The following is an 18,495-nucleotide window of genomic DNA, read 5'->3' as shown; positions in this document are numbered from 1 at the left end:
TGGAAAAGAGACCCTGATTTCGTACATGCCAACAAGAAAGAAGACTAAGGGGCCGTTTGGTTTTAGACCTAGCAATGCCACACTTTGCCATACAATGTTGCCAAACTTGCCTAAGGTTAGTTCTTCAAAATGAGAGCCACAGTGGGTTCTTAAGGTGAGGAATTTTTTAGCGTGCATGCTTTGTTCGTCCGGATTGGGTGGTGAGTTTTGGCCTTTTGGGTATGACAGCGAGGAATGTTTTAGTGTGCATGCTTTGTTCATCCGGATTGGTGGTGAGTTTTGTGTATGACAGTGAGGAATGTTTTAGTGTGCATGCTTTGTTCGTCCGGATTTTAGCGGCCACTGTGTCGTCCAGGTTGGAGAGGATGACGGAGTCGGCATGGCTGAAGAAGGTGAAGCGGCTGTTGGGGTTAAGTGTTGCGAGTAATTTTACAGGAGTGAGCTTGCTCAGAAATCTGCGACCGTTGAAACATGAAATACATGCAAAGATGGGGAATAATCAACATGATGCTCTGGTCGAGAGAAGTAGAAATTAATTAAGCTTCAAGAGGCTGAGACGACTCTTGTAGTACTGACAGGAAAAATTAGTTCTGGAAACACCGATATCTCTATACTATCTACCTATGTTCAACAAAGAAATTCATTTTCTTCCTTTCTCGGTCCTCTATTTTTTAGCAGACCAAGATGCACAAAAGTGCGGCCTATAAACTGAAATAGAAGCAGGTAACTACACTCTAGAGGTATACATGAACAAGAGAAAAGAGGAGAACAATGATCAATGGAGAAATGCACTGCGCTGTTAACTGCTGCTACTATAACACTGAAGTTTTAATTGCAGGAGACCCATAAAGAAAGAAAGAAGACTTGTGTTAGCCATTCTTGTTTTGTGTTTAATTTTATGCTTTATTCTTTGACTCGCTAGGATATAGTACAATTTTCAATTGTGAACCTAGCATCTAGCATCGATTTTGACCTCTGAAATTTTGTTTAGCAGGCAGCACCAGCTGCTTTTAGTGCAAATCACCGAGAGCTAAGGGTATATTTGTCCTTGCATCATTGTAATTTTGATGTTTTGCTCTATTCATAATTTAGTATTGCTTGTTCCATCTTGACCCTATTATGTTGTGCCTATATGTGTTCCTTATGCGGTTACGACGGTGACAATGTGCCTAATTTGCTGTATGACATTCAGCGTGATCAGTGGGGGTTGAAAGTGTGGCGATGCCAATGTCAGAGACTGAACTTGTTAGGTTGGTAAGAATTATTTCATATTTCTCTAGCTTTGAGATTGCGGCTTCACTTCTAGTATCATATCAACAATAAATGCATGTGTTGATCATATTAATTATGCGTAAAGATACCTCGCAAAAAAATTAATGCGTAAAGATATCATACATAATATTAATGTGCAATTAATTTCCTCCCTAATATCACATATACGCATTTATTGCAATTAATATTGTATATTTATTAATGTGTATATATAAGAAGTGTTCGGCAAGGAAAAAAATGTGGCTTCTCTGGTTCGACCGGATCCAAGATTTTGGACTCCTCGATTGAAAAGAAAGAAAGGTTTTACACTCTTCCGCGGCTCGCAAGCACCTGCTCGGCATCCACTCGCCGGCCGGCCGCCGCCGTATTTTCTTGGTCGGGCCGGCGCGGTGTCGTGCCGCGCCGTGCTGCCTCCCCAGGATCGCACCGCCGGCCGTGACAGGAGAAAGCAACCGAAAACCAACAAGAGCGGGGGACAGGAAGATATCGGAGGCAGCTGCCCCAACCCTAGGTGAGGCCCGATCGTCTCTCGCTTTGGCTTCGCTCCGTCTTTAGGTAGGTAAAACAGAAATTAGAACAGTGACAACTTCAATGGCTCATTCCACCTGGATATATGAAGTGTTTAACCGAGAATCGTAATATGAATCATTTCACGAGTCTATACCAACAATGGGGTGCAAATTATGTTGCGATGTCCAATTAATTAAAGTGGTGCGAATTAACCTTTTCTGGGTGTTTAACAGAAATGCTCGCCTGATTACTATGAATTGTCATGTGGAGATGTGAAATTTCTCATATGGCGTTACTTCCTTAAAACATTTTTTGTACATCTTTTCAGTACAATAGAATATCATATCAAGAGGAGGAATGCATCCAATTCCGGACTGTCTCCTCTTGCTCCCCTTTCTAGTGTCCCATTTATAATGTGTGGCATGTTAGAGATTAATAGGTTATCTTGTGCCACATTACATGCAGGCTCTCACAGTAAAAGTGTACCAAATGGACCATGGGAGTTCCCCAACGAAGATATGTAAGTCTGTTGTGGATGAAGATATCATCAGCAATCTACCCGAAGCTCTCAGAGACAAAATCCTTTGTTGTCTGCCAATAAAAGAAGCTGTTGGAACATGCCTCTTGTCAAGGACTTGGAGGTACACATGGGCTTCAATGACCGAACTGATGTTCAGGACAGCTGATTTCGCTTCAGGAAATGATAGTGCAGACGATGACCGCAGATTTCTTAAGTTCACTGATATGTTTCTCTTCCTCCACAACGGCCCAATTCTGAAGTTTTGCCTGAATACCGTAGCGAATGAAATGGTATCCACTGGAGGACACCTTTACCGTTGGATGCTTATGCTGTCAAGAAATAAGATTAAGGAGATTCAACTTCAGACAAGTATACGTGACAGTTACAAGGTCCCGTCTAGTTTTTTCTCCTGCGATGAACTAGAATATGTGTATCTGCGAGCTTGTGTTTTCACTAGTTTACATTTGCCACCTCCATCTAAAGGCTTCAAACAATTGCATACTCTTCGTCTAGAATATGTTACCGTGGAAGGAAACAGTTTAGGGGATTTAGTAGCGAGTTGCCCGAATTTGGAGAAACTTAATATTCGTGGATTGTGCAGCCAATCCAATATAAATATTCGTTCAACAAAGCTCAAGGTGCTAAAAATTGAAGGCTGGTTTACACACCTCAATCTGCATGCTCCTTATCTTACTTCCGTATGGATCAGACTGGAACTGAGTTCTGACACAGATGGTGCTTCGACAACCAGATGCAACTTCAATCTTTCTCCATTTATTGCTTCTCTTTCAGATGTTGAGACTATTAGGTTTCATGGACACATCCTTGAGGTAAGAAACTGTGATGGCAAAGTTTTCGCTTAGTGCTTATTATTTCACTGTTTCTTATTATGTTTGGGGGCCTATTGCCATTTCAGTGCGTAGAACGTGAATTTCTGATTCTCAAGCAGCCAAAATTATTCAACCGGCTGACAGAGATAAGCCTGGAGATCAATCTCGGTGATCTCAAGGAAGCAAATTTTGCCTTGTACTTATTTCAGCATGCCCCCAACCTGCGATTTTTCAAACTAAAGGTACAGATGATGAAATCTTCTGACTTGCTACATATCATAAATTTCCATTGGACCCTTGCTCAATTTACAGTCTGTACTTTGCAGCTCATTTCCAGGAATTCCATGGTACCAAGAGTGCATTTCTGGGAATCAATAGACCGTGATGTCTGTCTCTTCCAGAACGTTGAAGTAGTTGGTTTGTTCGACTTCACTGGCTCCTTTGCGGAGTTTGGCTTCTTGAAACTTTTACTTGAAGATGCACCAGTGTTAAGAAAAGTGGGAATAATCGACAAGGGATTGGACAGAACTGTCCTAAAAAATCTCCTGAAGCTGAGAAGAGCATCAAAGGATGCAGAAATATTGATTCTTGAGGCTTGTTTCCCCCACTAGAAAAAGGTGCAGGCTACGTTTTTCTATTGAAGGGAAAATATTTACATTTCTTCGTCTGTTCAGTTACTTACATTAAAGTAGGTTCAGTTTTCATGCGAATCTGTAGAAGAATTGCATATATTCAATTTGGAAATAGCAGTATCACCTTCAGACCTGGCATGTCACTTACATTTCTTCTACCATTTTAGGTCATATATGAAATTTAGTGCTATCCAATTTCAGTTTGCCTTTAGTTGACTTTGAGATAACACGCAAGGGAGAATTCTGAGCATGAACGTGTTTGTAGAAGATGAACATATTGGCTAATTGTTTATATTATACTCCAGTTCAGTATTATGAATACGTTTTTGGTCTTGGGCAGGTCAACTTCGCCACTCTAATGTTTTATCTCTACTCTGTTTCCATGGATAGGATCAAGTCCAACCTCTGAGGGAACAAGTCAAGACCATTGGAAGGAACGGTATGAAGCTTGTGTTGGGAACCTCTAACGACTCTACTGCTCTCGTTTGGTGCGATCTTGCAAGACACAAGCTCTGAAGTTAGGCTATACAGGCATGAGTTATCCCCATAGTTTGTTGTTGAAGTTACCCCGTGTTCCTGTGGAAAAACAGTGTTGCCTCAAGAGTTGCTTACCTGTTGTGTCAAAGTTCAGAAAGAAAATGTTTGTCAGCTTAACTTGTGCTATGCAGCTTATTTCCAAATTTGAATGCTGGGTACTCTCAGTGTATTCCTATGGGTCACTTAGGTCCTCTGTTATGTCTCTTGCCTGGTAAAGTTGGTATGATAAACTTCACTGGTTGCCACCCCCAGTAAATGGTCCAGTAACTCGCGGTCTTCCTGTTTTGAACTGTTCCCGCCTTTTGACTTTTGAGAGTGCAATTTTTTGCATCTCACACACACAGAGAGAAAAAGGAAATTGGCCGCTCTCGGTCGTACTACTAGAAGTTCTTCAGTCGGATTTCCCAGGTCAAGTTCGGTTTGTCTACATTGGCTCTGCGCCAATGAGCAAAAGGAGGACCATCCGTTTAACCCGAGATATGTAAATTTTTTACCTAACCTATTTGACTTGACTATTTTTCCACACCTTAAAACGCGTAGTGAATTACAGCGTGCAATTCAATTTGCACGATTTCGACTCATTGACTCTACTTGTTTGTCTTAAGAGTTCAGAAAGTCAGCTTTCCTAATTGTTGCAGTCAACTTTGCTGCCCTTAAAGAAAATATTAAGCATATGCTGTTCTCTCAAGGATAGGATCGAGTCCAGTCTCGAAAGTAACATGACGAGACTTGGCAAACAGTCAGCAAACTCATGGTTGGAACTTGGATGACCCCACTTCTATGCTTCAGCGTGATCTCGTAAGGCATGAGCTCGCCGTGAGCATGAGCTGTAAACCTTAAGCGCTACTGTTTGCTACAGCAGTGCAAAGCATTGACAGAATCAAGTTGATTTCTACAAAAATAAATAAATAAAATCACAGTAGTACCATATTAGAGTTTCTTGGTTGTGATAATTATTTCAACCTGTAGTACCTGTCTGTACAGCAGGAAATGTTCCAAGTGGAACGCGCAAAAACAAAAATGCATTTCAAGCTTGACCAACGCATGATTGGCAAACACCATACTAATAGTTGGTAAAGGAAGATAGCTTATGGTTATGGGCAGTTGGTTGAGTAGTTAATTGCCATGATGAGTCGTCTTTTTAGAAGCGGTTAGCGAGATTGTGATAAAATAATTCTGCGGGCGCCGGGTCCTGAGACCAAGTGCGTGAAGATATGACGCGGGTGTGTCGGCTGCCAAACTGGAGACTAGTCGTTCCAAATTGGAGACAAGACCAAGTAGATGTCAATTTGTTTGCCCCAGAAAACAATAGTAGATGTCAATTTTATCTCACAACAACCAGCTAGCTGCCTGTGATAGCTCCAGGAAGCACTGTCTTCAGCTGTTCAGATTGGCACGCCTAAAACTACTCCGGAAATCACTGTCAAAATTCAGACAAACACTCTAGTTTGTTTCGAACCTTGGGTCAAGAGAAGGGGCGTGGCAGGGAAGCTCATGAAAATTTCAAACCGCGAGGAGATGAACATGGCGCTAAATTCGGTGTACTGCTGCCGGGAGAAGAAGCTGCTGGGCATCTAGCAGCAGTACGCGTGTTCATGATGACCACCCTGCCGCCGTTCAGAGCAGTGGCAGCGTCCTCGTGCCTGAGGTCACCGCTCCGCTCACGCGCGGGCGGGCGGAATCGAAAGGAGAGATTGAAAACCGTATCCCCCGCCGCCCGCGTACGCACGAGGCGCGGCACGGCTCGCCCGCGCCCGGCGTCGCTACAAAATTTCCGCACTTTCCCGCGTGCCTCGCCTCCGCTTTCCGGGCGGGCTCTCACGTGGCTGGGCCTGGCCTCCCTCGCCGTGGTCCACTAGCTCGTCGTTCTCTGCTGCTTCCTCCTCTTTTTGTACGAGTACACACTATTTTTTGTTTATCCTTTGGGCTTCCAGCAGCAGGTGAAACACATGCGCTCCCCCCTCTCCACGGCACTGCTGGTGCTACTACGACGCATGTGTCGTGATTTGTGCAAGATTGCCGACTGATAATCGGCGTTTGTTAGGCTGGTCATAGTGATGAGTAACTTAAATTAGTGTCATATGCATGACATTAGTCTAAGTTACTACCTTCCTAGTACAAAGTAACATAGTACTAACGTCATATGTGACCTTATTTAATAGCTTGTAGACTCATGTTATCTTAAAAAACGCTATGTTACAGTCACATATTATATTACTACTTCTCATTAACTACTTGCCATATAAGCAAAAAATTCTTGAGGTGCGCTATGTTACTACCTAAATTACTCCCACTGTGACTAGCCTTGTTACACATGCCGCTCTTCGAATTGGATTACAACATGATGTCGCCGTGTGAGTCTTATGTGGCACTGGATTTTGGTCTGGCTTTGCTTATAGTTTCATGAAAGCGCTCAACACGAACGTGTTTCCATCTTGAAAAAGGGAAGAAGGAAGTGTTTGGTCCATGGTCAAATCTTGGTCGCATGAATTTGGGCGTGCGGTTGCAGCAAGAGGGCATCTCAAGGTTAGGGCAAAAGGGAAGAAGGAAGTGTTTGCTGCTTTACTTGACTTCACTCCTGGTTAGGGCATCTCAAGCCGTTGGCCCTTCAGGAAAGGCAAAAAATCGCCCCTGAAGATGCACCGGTGTTAAACCGCGCATTGGGGGTGTGATGCCCCCCCAGTCGCGCCCCCCCACGAGTTTTTAAAATATTTAAATTCGGCGCAAACACAACGCAAACACGGGCGAGTTCGTTCAAATTTAAACATATTTTACAAAAAAAAACTACCGCGGGCTACCCCCGCCGTCTCCCTCACCGTCCGCCTCGCCGCCCGCCCATGCGGTTCTACATGCCGAGGAGGTTGTAGAACCGCGTGTAGTCACCGTCGTCGTCGTCGTCGTCGTCGCCCCCGCCTACGCCTCCGTCGTCCCTGCTGCATCCCTCCCCCGGTTGGCGCGGCGGGTTGGACGACGGCACCGTCCTCGTCCTCGCGCCCACGTTTGCGGGCGGCGATCTCCTTCAGGGCCCGGCGCTGCCGGACCATCTCCTCGCGCACGTAGTCGTCGCGCGACCACCGCATGGCGTCTTCGTCGGAGAAGCCGCGCCGAGCTATCTCCTTGTACTCCGGGGGGAGGCTGGACTCCACCTTGGGCTCGACGAGGGCGCCGGAGCTGCGGGTACGCACGCTGACAGGCGTGTCCTGGAGCTCCGGCTTAACGGGGCGGAGGTGGAGGCAGGGAGAGCCGCCGGACAAGGAGGAGGACACCCCGGTCTCCATGCGCCTCGGCGTCCAGGAGCTTCGGCTCCTTCCCCGGCGGCGTGAGAAGGACGGGGGAGCGGGGTACTCGAGGCGCGGCGTGTTGCCGCCCTCGATGTACTCGAGGACGGACTCCAACGTGTGCCCGGGCACACCCCACCATCGACGCCGGACGGCGGCGTTGAACCTGCCGGAGGGCACGACGCCGTTGGTGGCCTCGAGCTGCTCGTCGTGCCGGCGGCGGAAGTACGGCTCCCAGATTGGGCTGTCGGGGACGTACCGGGGCCCCTCCCTCGCCGCACGCGGCAGGGATGAGCGGATGCGTGCGATCTCCGCACGCCGCGCCGCGCCGGTGGGTACCGGGAGCACCGGCACGCCGCCGGCGCTGATCCTTTACGCCCCGGGCACCCGCATGTCCGGCGGGACCGGGTACTCGGCCTCGAAAAGGAGGCGAGCCTCGTCCTCGTGTAAATGACGGCACCCAAATCCGTTCGCCGCCGCGCCGTCGCCTGGGAAACGCTCGGCCATACTTTCTCAACTGGTGACGGCGAGAGGAGGAAAGGGGAAGAAATGAGCGCGTCGTCGGTGGATGATCGGGGTGAGTCTCTCCGGCGCGCTTGCAGTCGGCTTTTATAGGCGGAGACGCCGCGTGGTAGGCTTGGCCGGCGCGTTACGCGTGGCGTGATTGCGTGGCGGCCGAGGGACGCGTCGCCCAACCTTCACTACGCCGCCCGTGAGGCATCAATGGAGGCTGACCGGCGCGGCAGCGCGCGGCAGCTTTGGCATTGATTCGTCGCGGGAAACGAGACGATGAGGACGACGAAGGGGCGAGAAGAGGGTAGAGTCGCTGATGAGGCGGGCCCGCGGCTCTTCGCGCCAAAAATGATTCGCCCGGCGCCCCCGAGCGACCCCCAGCGCGCCGGGTTCGGGTTGGGTCCACCGGCGTCAATTTCGGCCCGAGACGGCGAAAACTGGGCTCTCGAAGGCGCGACTGGGCCGATTATTTGGCGCCGACGGACGAAAAAATACCTGGGAGGCCTTCTTGAAGACGCGGCTGGAGATGCGCTTAGCTCACTCTGCCGCGAGCCTAGCAGCCAATTTGGCTGTCACAACAAACGATTTTGCCCTATCCCCCTTCAAAAAAAAAAGGATTTTGCCCCGGCTCATTAACTATTACTACAAGGGAATCATGTCTGATTAATTGACGAAAAGTGTGGGGGAAATAGGTACAATCATCCACGTGACGGTCATGGAATCATGTCTGATTAATTGAGAAAATATGAGGGAAATAGGTACAATCACCCACGTGACGGTCATGGAACATGTCACAACACACAAGGCATCAGCCGACCTGACACCACGCACACGATACAACGATGAGAAGACCAGAAGAGAGCATTTCGTTAGGCCAACTACAAGCGCCAGTGTAACTTCTGCTGATTCTGCCGAAGTGAACGCGATCCGTAATGGCTTTCTTCTAGCATTGAACATTGGATGTACATCTCTTATTGTCGAATCAGACAGCCTCAATGCAGTCGAGATCATCAACCAGGAGAACTACCAGGGACATGATGTTGCTATCTATATGGAGAGTAAGCATCTTGGGGCTAATTTCTCTAATGTTGATGTAGTTCATTGTTTTAGAGAGGCAAATCTTGTGGCTGATAGCATAGCAAAGAATTCTCTTAGCTCTAGATCTTCTTTGGTTTGGGACAGTGAGTGTCCGGACTTTATTTCTCATCAAATTGTAAACGATCTTGCCATTATTTGAGAAATAAAGTTTTAATATCAAAAAAAAAACTACAGACGCCAGTGTCATCACCAGAGATGCTACATCGACGGAGCCTTGCAGGGTTTCAGAGGGTTCGTTCAAGGTGGCAAAGTGTGATTGAACAAAGGGGTGGGAGGGGCCCCACCCACCTGAAAATCAGGGGGGGGCATGTTTAATTGGTTAGGAAAGGGTCTGTAGAAGCCTGTATAACCTCGTACGTCTAGCATTTTTGGTGTCATCACCAATCGCTTTGATGCAGTAACCCTAACCTTATTGTAAGTTTCAAAGAAACCATCTACTCATTGCAGATGGCCATTATAAGAACATTCATAGGCAAAGGTTGCAAAACCAGACTCTCAGATGCCTATGCATCTTGATAGCTTTCACACTCGCGTCCCTCATATTCGAATCCTCAAAACCATACAACCCATTCAACGCTATGTAAACACAATCAACAACATGCAGTTCATCGGATCAACTTTGCATCGCCGGACAAAAGAAGCATAGTTCATCAGAATTCAACAGCAAATCCATACTGCGAACTTAAAACATAGCTAAAACATAAACGTAACAGGGAAGGGCGGAGGAAATCACCATTTCCTCGCCGGGCCCTCCCCGTTCCGATCGTCGACGCGGCTGTGCCCCTCCTCCTTGTAGGCGTTGGGGTGCGGAGATGCGCCGTCGTCAGAACTGGAGGTGCAGCCATGTGTTGGGTCCGAGTCGGAGCCACACCTAATGCCCGATAGCCTGTGGAGCAGGCGGTCGTGCTCCTTCGCATGGCAAGTCGCCTTCGCCTTCACCACCGCCTCCTTGTTTGCCTCGCGCTTCGACAACTCGATGGCGAGTCGGAGCGCCTTGGCATTCTTGCGGCGAAGGCGCCACACATCTGTCTTTGTCGTCGTCAGAGTGCGGCGAAGAATCGACGCGAGGAGCACGGGCTTGGGATCCACCAGCGTGCCGACATCGCCTCCCCCTCTCCCTCGCTGTTGTCGCTCGCGTCGGGCTGCACGTGCCTCGGACTCGGGCATCCTCATGCGAGTCGCCCCTGGCGCGGGCACGAGGACACAACGATGGTCGCATACCACTTCCGGACTAGAGGGTGTTGGAGGTTGGTGGCGTATCTGGCGGAGCGGAGCTAGGGATAGCAGTTTTGTCCATGGGTATGGGTACCCGCAGATACCTTACCCGGAAATAGTGGGTATGGGTAACACTTGGAGATATTTTGTACCCACAGGGAATGGGTATCCATTACCCGCAAAATATATGGGTAGGGCATTGGTAAGAAATTGTGTCCATCGGTAACCCAATGGATACCCAGAAAAAATTAATAAATAAAAATAACACCTATAACATGTGGGGTTAACATTTAACTCATATGGTTCTGCCCTAAATCTCGTATTCCTTAAACAAGTCATGGCTCAAAGGCTCATAATCACCTGCTCTCCACTCCTCCTACGTCCTATGTGACTCCTAAAAAATATTAAATATTGACTCTTCGCTACCAGACTCTTGTCAAAGTCTCGATCCAGCGATCCCCAATTCCGACCAATGTCTTCCACCGTGTCGGTCTTCCACGAACCGTTGCACATACTCCTCTGATGCCTCCAAGAGACCACCCACCGAAGGAGGCCGCATCTGTACTATACTACTCTATCATGATCACTTGAATTTTGAACTCATTTCTCTACCTCTTAAGAATTGGAATGCTACATATTGCACCCAATGGATACCCATTGGGTATAAGATACCCGATGGGTATAGACATGGGTGTCAGTTTATACCCATGGGTATTGAAGTGGGTGGGTATAGAAAGTTCCTGTGGATATGGGTTTGGGTAGGAGGAGGTTGTACCCGCCCATACCCTACCCATTGCCATCCCTAAGCGGAGCTGCCGGTGTGGCGCGGCGGGCGAGAAGGGCTAGCGACGTCGCTGGCGTTGCGTCGACGGGCAAAGGGCGCTGAGGAATAAGATCTGCCGCTGCCCGCCTTGCTCGAGTAGCGACCTCCAGAATATGATATGCTTAGCGAATCAACATGTGGTTGGATGGTTAGAGGGACCGTGGTATCCCCAGCCCACCAAGGTTCAAATCCTAGTGCTCGCATTTATTTCTGGATTTAATTCAGGATTTCCGGTGGTGCACATTCAGTGGGAGGAGACGTTCCCGTCGACGACGAAGTGCCTACGGTGACTTCATAAATTTCAAAATGATATGTCGTCTCAGTCTTTCGGAGGGGTTCATAGGGGTGAGTGTATGCGCGTGTATATGAGCGCTTGCGTCTGTACTGTGTTAATTTTTTTTTGATAACTTAAATATGATTTATTTTCCCACTTTCTTCTATTGTGGTTTATTTTCTTGGAGAATACACCCAAGAGCTAGCAGTCTCATTCATAGAGGAAGAAAAAAAATACATCGCAAAAGAAGAGAGGAAGAAAAATATAGTGTACGCAAAAATACCTCAACTCATGACTAAGAGCATCTCCAGCCCCCCAGGAGCACTTTTTAGCGCCGGTTGTAAAAAACGTCCCAGCCATGCATCCAGGACCTCGTTTTTTGCCGGATTTAGCGAATGTTACGGCCGGCACGCCCACCCCACACCCAGCTCCCTGCGGGGCAGCTGGGAACGCCGGCGATCGCCTTTTGCATGCGCAGGCCCACCTGCAGCCCTTCTCTCTCCCCTCTCTCCTCTCCTTTCTCTCTTCCTTCCATCGCCCCGCATCTTCCCTCGCCGGCCTTGCTCCTCTCCTCGCCGCTCCATGCCTGCTCGCCTCCGTGTTGCGTCCGGCTCCACCCAACCAGAGACAGAGGAGCGGAGGGGAGATGCGAAGCCGGCGACGGGCCGGCCGGCTCCTGCCGTCTCCGGCCGAGCCGAGCACACCGGCGGCCGCGGAGGGGCCCGCCGCACCCGTTCCCGGCCAGAGGGAGGCGCGGGAAGGCGCTGGGACGCGGCAACGGGCGGCGCTAGATGAGAAACAGAGGCAGGCAGGCGACGGTGGTCTTCGACGGTGCGGGTAACTCTGACGGGCTCCGGCTGATATAAGGACACCGGCGGGACTGGGGCGACGAGACGCACCCGTTCAGAGGCCAAGGGGGCAGTGAGGAGGGATGGAACGGAGGGGAGGCCGCGGTGACAGGAGGTTACAGAGGCGGCGGCGGTGGTGATGGTTTTCGGTGGAATAGCCAGCTCCGGCGAGGGCAAGTGGGTGGGGCGAGCTGCGGGAGTGAGGGGGAGTTCGTGAACAGGTTGGGAGGAGGGGAGAGGGGCTAGGCACGTCGGGGTGGACCGAACTCCGGCAATGGCCACGGTGGTCCAGGAAGAAACGGTGACCTGGGGAGCACAACGGCTGAATTTTTTTTGCACCCAAAGACTAAATTAGCGCCGGGGCCTTCTTAGAAGGTCGAAAAAACGCCTTGTGGGTGACACAACGGCTGGAGATGCTCTAACCACGTTTACTACGCACCGTTTTTCTGCTCTTGCCGTGCAGTTGGCCCCAGAGGAGAGGCAGCCACAAGGTCACAACTGAAGCAGTGAAAAGTCTGTGGTGCACCGAGCTCAGCCAGGGGTAGCAAGAGCCACATGTTCCCTCCGAAAGGAAGCAAGAAACACATGCCACTTGCGCGTGGAGAATCCCTCCGTGGAACAACCGGGGGATACGGTTGCCTGGGCCATTTTGGAAGCAACCGCTGGAGCCGAGCCAAGGGCGTTAACCGCAACGGTCCACCCCTGCTGTAGCTAAAAGAGAAAACCACACTAGAGTCTACACAAGGTAACTGGGCTGTCATGGACCCGTGGTGGGCTCCAGAACGTTTCTATCTTTCTTTTTTTTTTGAAGAGAATATGGACTGAGCTCTCATGATGCCGGATTTTCGAAAAGAAATACTACTGCCCGAAGCCAAAATCATTTCAGTAATCAATACTGGAGGAGTGAACATTTATGCTTGATTGATTTGGAGGGATATTTGGTGATGAGATGAGATGAGAAGGAAAGTAGGCAATCAATTGGCAGTGCCGATAATAATGGAGTAAATCATGGGCAGCGATCGAAGTAGTTAATGCCAGTACCAAACTAGTATAGCACCGCTAAACAAAACCAGGGCAGGGGAGGGGAGGCGGGAGAAAGAGAGTGCATGTCGACTCGGCTCGGCTCGGCGGGGTCAAACCAAAGAAGCCGCGTCGCCCCGCTCCCTTCTGCAGAATCTATCTACAGAAGGAAAAGGAGGGTTCCTGCGACCGCTGCCAAAGGAAAAGAAGCGACCCGAACCGGTGACGCGGCCCGGTTTGTTTTACCGCGCGTATTTTGGGCCACGGGGCGGGAGCCGGGAGGGGTCGTCGCATCCAGTACTGGTAGCTCTCGTTTAGTTAGCTGCGGCGTGCGTGCGTGCCGGTGCTGGCAGTCCTCGTGGGCTCGGGTCGCGTCTCGCGTGGCGTAGCGTACCCTGCCATCCGCGTCCCTATCCACCCGCCCCGCCCCGTCCCCATCCCCGTCCCGACCCTTCCCGGTGTTCGCATCGCCCTCGCGAGCCTCGCCTGGCCTTCTCCCCCCAGCCCAGCCCAGCCGCACCGTCTTCTTCCTCCCACCCCGCCCACGCCCAGCCCTACCCTACCCTACCTCCCCCTTTCCGCAAGGGCCAGATAGGATTTGGTAAGGTTCTTCCTGCCGCCGCCGCAGAAATCCTCACGGAAACCGGGCCTTGGGGGCCAAGCAACCCAGCGAACCTAACTCGACTCGGTTCTCTCGATTCGTTCCTGCTCGCCCCTCCCCGTTTCTCGATTTGATTTGATATTTTTCCGGCGAATTTCGCTTTCACGATCGCCGGATTCCGGGGCGCATCGGATTCGCGATCGGGGGCTGGGATTAGATTCTCGGCCGCGGCGTAGTAGTAATAATTTCGCAAGGGGGGAACCCGCCCGAGGTAATCGGCGGAGCATCGGTTCTTCTGGTGGTGCTAGCTGTTTGTTCCCGTCCTGTGCGGCCCGATCTCGGGGGCGATGGCCGACGACGGGCTCGACCGGTGGCGCGGCTTCTTCCGGGGCGCGGGCGTCGGCATCTGCGAGGCCATCGAGAAGGCCATCCTCGTCGCCGCCGCCGACGAGCCGCAGGAGTTCCTGCGACGCCGCGACCGCATCGCCGAGCGGCTCTTCAACGCGCTCCTCGCCCGCCCCTCCTCCTGCCACGGCTGCACCGCCAGCACCGGCTCCGCGCCCCCCGCCACGCCCGCCGTCGCTGAGGACAAGGGCAGCGTGCGCCGCGTCCCCGACAAGGACTGCAAGGTCGACAGCAGCAGCCTCGGCGCGCCCGGGGGCGGGGCGCTCGGCGGCGGCATCAGCGAGGACGACGACTCTGACTCTGAGGACGACGAGCGCCTCCGCCGCGCCGCCGCCAGCAACTACGGCCACAACTATGACGACGACAACGAGGAGGAGGAGGAGGAGCAGGACGCGGCCGTGCCGGCGGAGGAGGACCACCACGCAGAGGATGACGACCCGGAGGCTGAGGAGCTGGAGGCCCTCACCAACGAGATCGATGAGGAGTCGCAGATCGTTGGGGAGGTCATCCGCATCAAGGAGCTCCTCCTGCACAAGCAAGACCATGTATGGACTCCTATCTGTGCACTTCTTCCATTCATATTGCTAAACCTGTTATTTGTCAACTCTAGTGAGCACTTAGCATTGATCTGAACTAAAACACAAATGGTGTCTTGCAGTCGGATGCTACTCTGTTCGACTCACTTAGGAGGCTGCAGCTGATGCAATTGTCCGTCTCCACGCTTAAGGTACCTATCTTGCATACCGCATATGAGATATCTGGTTTTGTTGCTATTTGGTTTGCTTATCTTTGGGGCTGTTCATCATAGGCTACCGAGATTGGGAGGGCTGTTAATGGCCTTCGGAAGCACAGCTCGCAGCAGATTCGTCACCTCGCGCTGGCTCTCATTCAGTAAGCTTCATGAACTTTTATCTAGTTTGGTTTTATACAACTAGTTCATGCTTGAATCTGAAGAGTTCAGTGAGGCAAATTACTTCTCATGTTCTGAAAAGATTTTGACTAGTACCAGTCCATCTGCACTGCCACATGGTCACCATTTACCTTTGTTCGCCATCCCAAAGAAAAATGAGAAAATTACCTTGTTAGCATGAGTCCAAAGCAATCTTGTAAACTATTGTTGACATCTTCAGTTGCTTTTTGTGTTTCCAGGGATTGGAAAATTTTGGTTGATGAGTGGGTCAGTACTACCAACGTTGCCCTTGCAGGTAAAGGATCTGAATTTGTCCAATGTTACATTATTTCATCCATCAGTTTCAGAGTTAATTCTATGTGAATGAATGCTCAGATGCAAGCCTCTTAGCTTACTATATTATTGCTGCTTTTACCTGCAGACAACTCCCCAGGAACTTCAAACCCTTCTGTTGTGGATGATGATGATGAAGAAGAAGGCCTTCCTTCTCCACCTTTGGATGAAGGAGCATTCTTTGCACCTGAGACTACTGCCATTCAACTCTCTGAGGTACTAATATATCCACTCCTGCTATCTGAATTGTTTTAGTGATGAACAATAAGCTAATTAACTTCCATTGTTATTTTGCCTGTTCGCCTTTGCAACCTGAAGTTCTTTGACGAAATGGATGAAGATGGAAGTGAGTACAACTACCCAAATTGCTTAGTTTTCCCTTGCTATGCTAGCACTCCATAGATTGTGTGATAACTAACATTATATTATGACAGACTTGAGACACAACAATGATGCTCGCCTTGGAAACAAGAGGGAAAACAATGGCAGGAGGCCTGTAAACCATTCAACTGTGTCAAAACCAGAACTTACTCGACCTGTTGGAACTGTTGAAAGAGATCAGTTCAGGAGACCAGAATTGACAAGGCAAGAACCACCAATGAGGCATACAAACCAGCAAAAACCTCAAGGTTCAAATTTGCAAGCCAAGCCCCAAGGCATGCTCAACAAGCAATCCAGGCCCCTGAGTTCTGATTCTGGATCTATGAGACCAATGAAGGCGGCTACTCAACAGAAGCCCATCGGTGAGATGAAGTACAAACAGACTCAGGAACACTTCGGCGTCGAAAGAAAACCTGCAATGGGTCATGTGGATGTAAGTATCACATGCTACTGAGACTTAAGCTATGATGGTGCTTAAGATCTCATGACTTATATCTATCCTTTGACTCCAGAAATCAAGGCTTCGTGCACAGCCTTCATCAGGAGTCAGGTTAGAGTCGGCAAGGCCAAAGACCCAGGATGGCTTGGAAAGCAACGTAAGGTTGGAAGTAGCCAAGCGTAGGCTTCAGGAACGTTACCAGGAAGCTGAAAATGGTTCGTGTTATACCTCTTTGTTGCAATATTTTCTTTTATTGCATATATGATCTTGTGGTTTACCTAACTGTACTCTTCCATCCGCCACAGCAAAGAAGCAGCGCACGATACAAGTAATGGAGCTGGGCGACATACCAAAGCCCAAGAGTAACACCAGGCAACCTATGGTGAAGTCAAGGAATAACATTAGAAGTAGGGTACTTGGCCGGCGCTGATTCTTGTGTGATGTTTTCCTTCACCTGATGAATTTGTCGCCATGTTGAGCTGGTCCAAAAGGAAGCAGCTGAACTTGGTTGCCAGGACCAAAACCATATTTTTGAACATAAGCACCTTCACCTCTGATGGAGAGTTATCCTTGAAGTTGCGAGAGTCGCGCTGGATGCAATAAGTTAAGCCTTTTGCTTTGCATGCATTCTCCGCTCTTGCGTTGGGGGCTCGGGAGAGTTTAGTCATGTCTTGATAATCTGAGAGTGGACATGTAGTTCATCCTGTATCGGCTGGTTAATTTTTCTTCCACTTTACTTGGGAAGGAAGCTGTAGATACTCAGATAGAACAATTATCAATATTCGGTACATTTCACATATCCTGGACATTTTACATGAGTTTATTCCGTGGACATTCTTGGCATATTCGTTGCTTCTTTGCAAGTCTGGACCAATTATGATCCGGTGGCTGGCCTACTTGCTCCTCACATGCAAGCTTAGGTCAGCCTTTGCACCAACCATCCTCTCCAATGGTGGTAATGTGCTTGTTTGGTCATGATCAGACTTTGGGTTCTTGCTGCTCGTTAGAGTAGTGTCAGTGTCAACTGTCTCTACGCACTGCAAATGCAATGTGGTTGCAAATTTCTAAGTTATCCTCGGGGAAATTGCTTAGTTGTATGGAAAAGATGGGAGCAAAAAGTGATGAAGATGTGCATTGCCGTTTGGGAGTAGCGTGGATTCCACCAGCGTAGTGGTCAGTCAGGATGGGCAATAGCGTGAGCAGACAACCAAGAAAGCCAGCGCACCATTTATTCCTCCTTTCTTCTTCTTATCCATTGTTGCATGTTCCAACTTCCATTAAGGATCTTTTTTTTCTATTTTTTTCTTTAGTTCGGTAGAAGCAATCCAAGGCTTGTGACTTGTGAGCCGGCCATTGTTCCACCAAGCAGTCTGGTTTGGCTCCAGAATCTGGCAAATAGCTGGGTCAGCGTTACCAGCTATACTAAATATCCCTGGCGGTTCAAGCTAAGACCAACCTTCCAAGCAAGACTCGTACTACTATTATCGTCTCGGCACATGCTGTGAACTTGGCAGGGAAACGGGAGGATGGTCTTTGCGGAAATAGCAGGGGGCTTCCGTGCGAGGAATCGCCTACGGTCGTCCGGGAAAGCCACGTGAAAAGAAAAGAAAAGAATTTAGGTGCAGGAAGCAAAGGAACAAATCGTCGTCGCCGTGTGCCAGGGATGCGTGCAGGGGCACTCGCCAGACACACGAGGCCAACATCTATCTACACGGATGCTGTCGCACGTAGCAATCGTTCCGTGTCCTACGCCAGCCGATCTGCGATCAATCTCCTTCGCTGTTGCTTGGAGTCCATTCCCCACTGGGCTGCGCATGTGCGGTTCGGTTGGGCGCACCCTTTCTTTGACCCCTTCTTCCAAATCAAAAAAGACGGACGGTGGTGTGCCGCACGGCACAAAAGTCTCTCCCACCTTCCAATCAGTCCACCGTACCGCCTCGGATTTGCTCGCGGTGGTGGGCTGAGCATGAGCTGAGCTGACGATGACGCCTGCCCTCACCGTCGTCTTTTAATTGGTGCCGGTTGTTTAAACAAGCTCGGAAGTGGGCTCGGAGAT

General features: G+C 49.8%; 2 protein-coding genes across 2 annotated transcripts; both read left to right on the top strand.

Annotated features, from left to right (window-relative positions):
- Positions 1 to 1,347: 1,347 nt before the first annotated feature.
- On the top strand, positions 1,348 to 4,552 carry LOC123055795 (F-box/FBD/LRR-repeat protein At1g13570; the record flags this gene model as incomplete). Its single annotated transcript, XM_044479651.1, is given in 5 exon segments — positions 1,348 to 1,783; positions 2,248 to 3,132; positions 3,219 to 3,374; positions 3,459 to 3,749; positions 4,155 to 4,552. Coding segments are annotated over 3 exon segments (1,302 nt in total). The 3' UTR covers positions 3,744 to 3,749; positions 4,155 to 4,552.
- A 9,213-nt stretch (positions 4,553 to 13,765) lies between these two features.
- Positions 13,766 to 17,236, top strand: LOC123055785 (probable mediator of RNA polymerase II transcription subunit 26b). The gene is made up of 9 exons (XM_044479647.1): positions 13,766 to 14,921; positions 15,035 to 15,103; positions 15,185 to 15,267; positions 15,526 to 15,581; positions 15,708 to 15,835; positions 15,938 to 15,965; positions 16,054 to 16,433; positions 16,513 to 16,654; positions 16,745 to 17,236. The coding sequence occupies exons 1-9, from the start codon at positions 14,319 to 14,321 to the stop codon at positions 16,867 to 16,869; spliced, it is 1,614 nt and encodes a 537-aa protein (XP_044335582.1). The 5' UTR covers positions 13,766 to 14,318; the 3' UTR covers positions 16,870 to 17,236.
- The last annotated feature ends 1,259 nt before the right edge of the window (positions 17,237 to 18,495 follow it).

This window comes from Triticum aestivum, chromosome 1A, assembly GCF_018294505.1.
Source record: "Triticum aestivum cultivar Chinese Spring chromosome 1A, IWGSC CS RefSeq v2.1, whole genome shotgun sequence".
In the NCBI taxonomy this organism is placed as follows: Eukaryota; Viridiplantae; Streptophyta; class Magnoliopsida; order Poales; family Poaceae; genus Triticum; species Triticum aestivum.
Note: the sequence above shows the minus strand (reverse complement) of the source record. Positions and strands in the feature narration are given on the sequence as shown.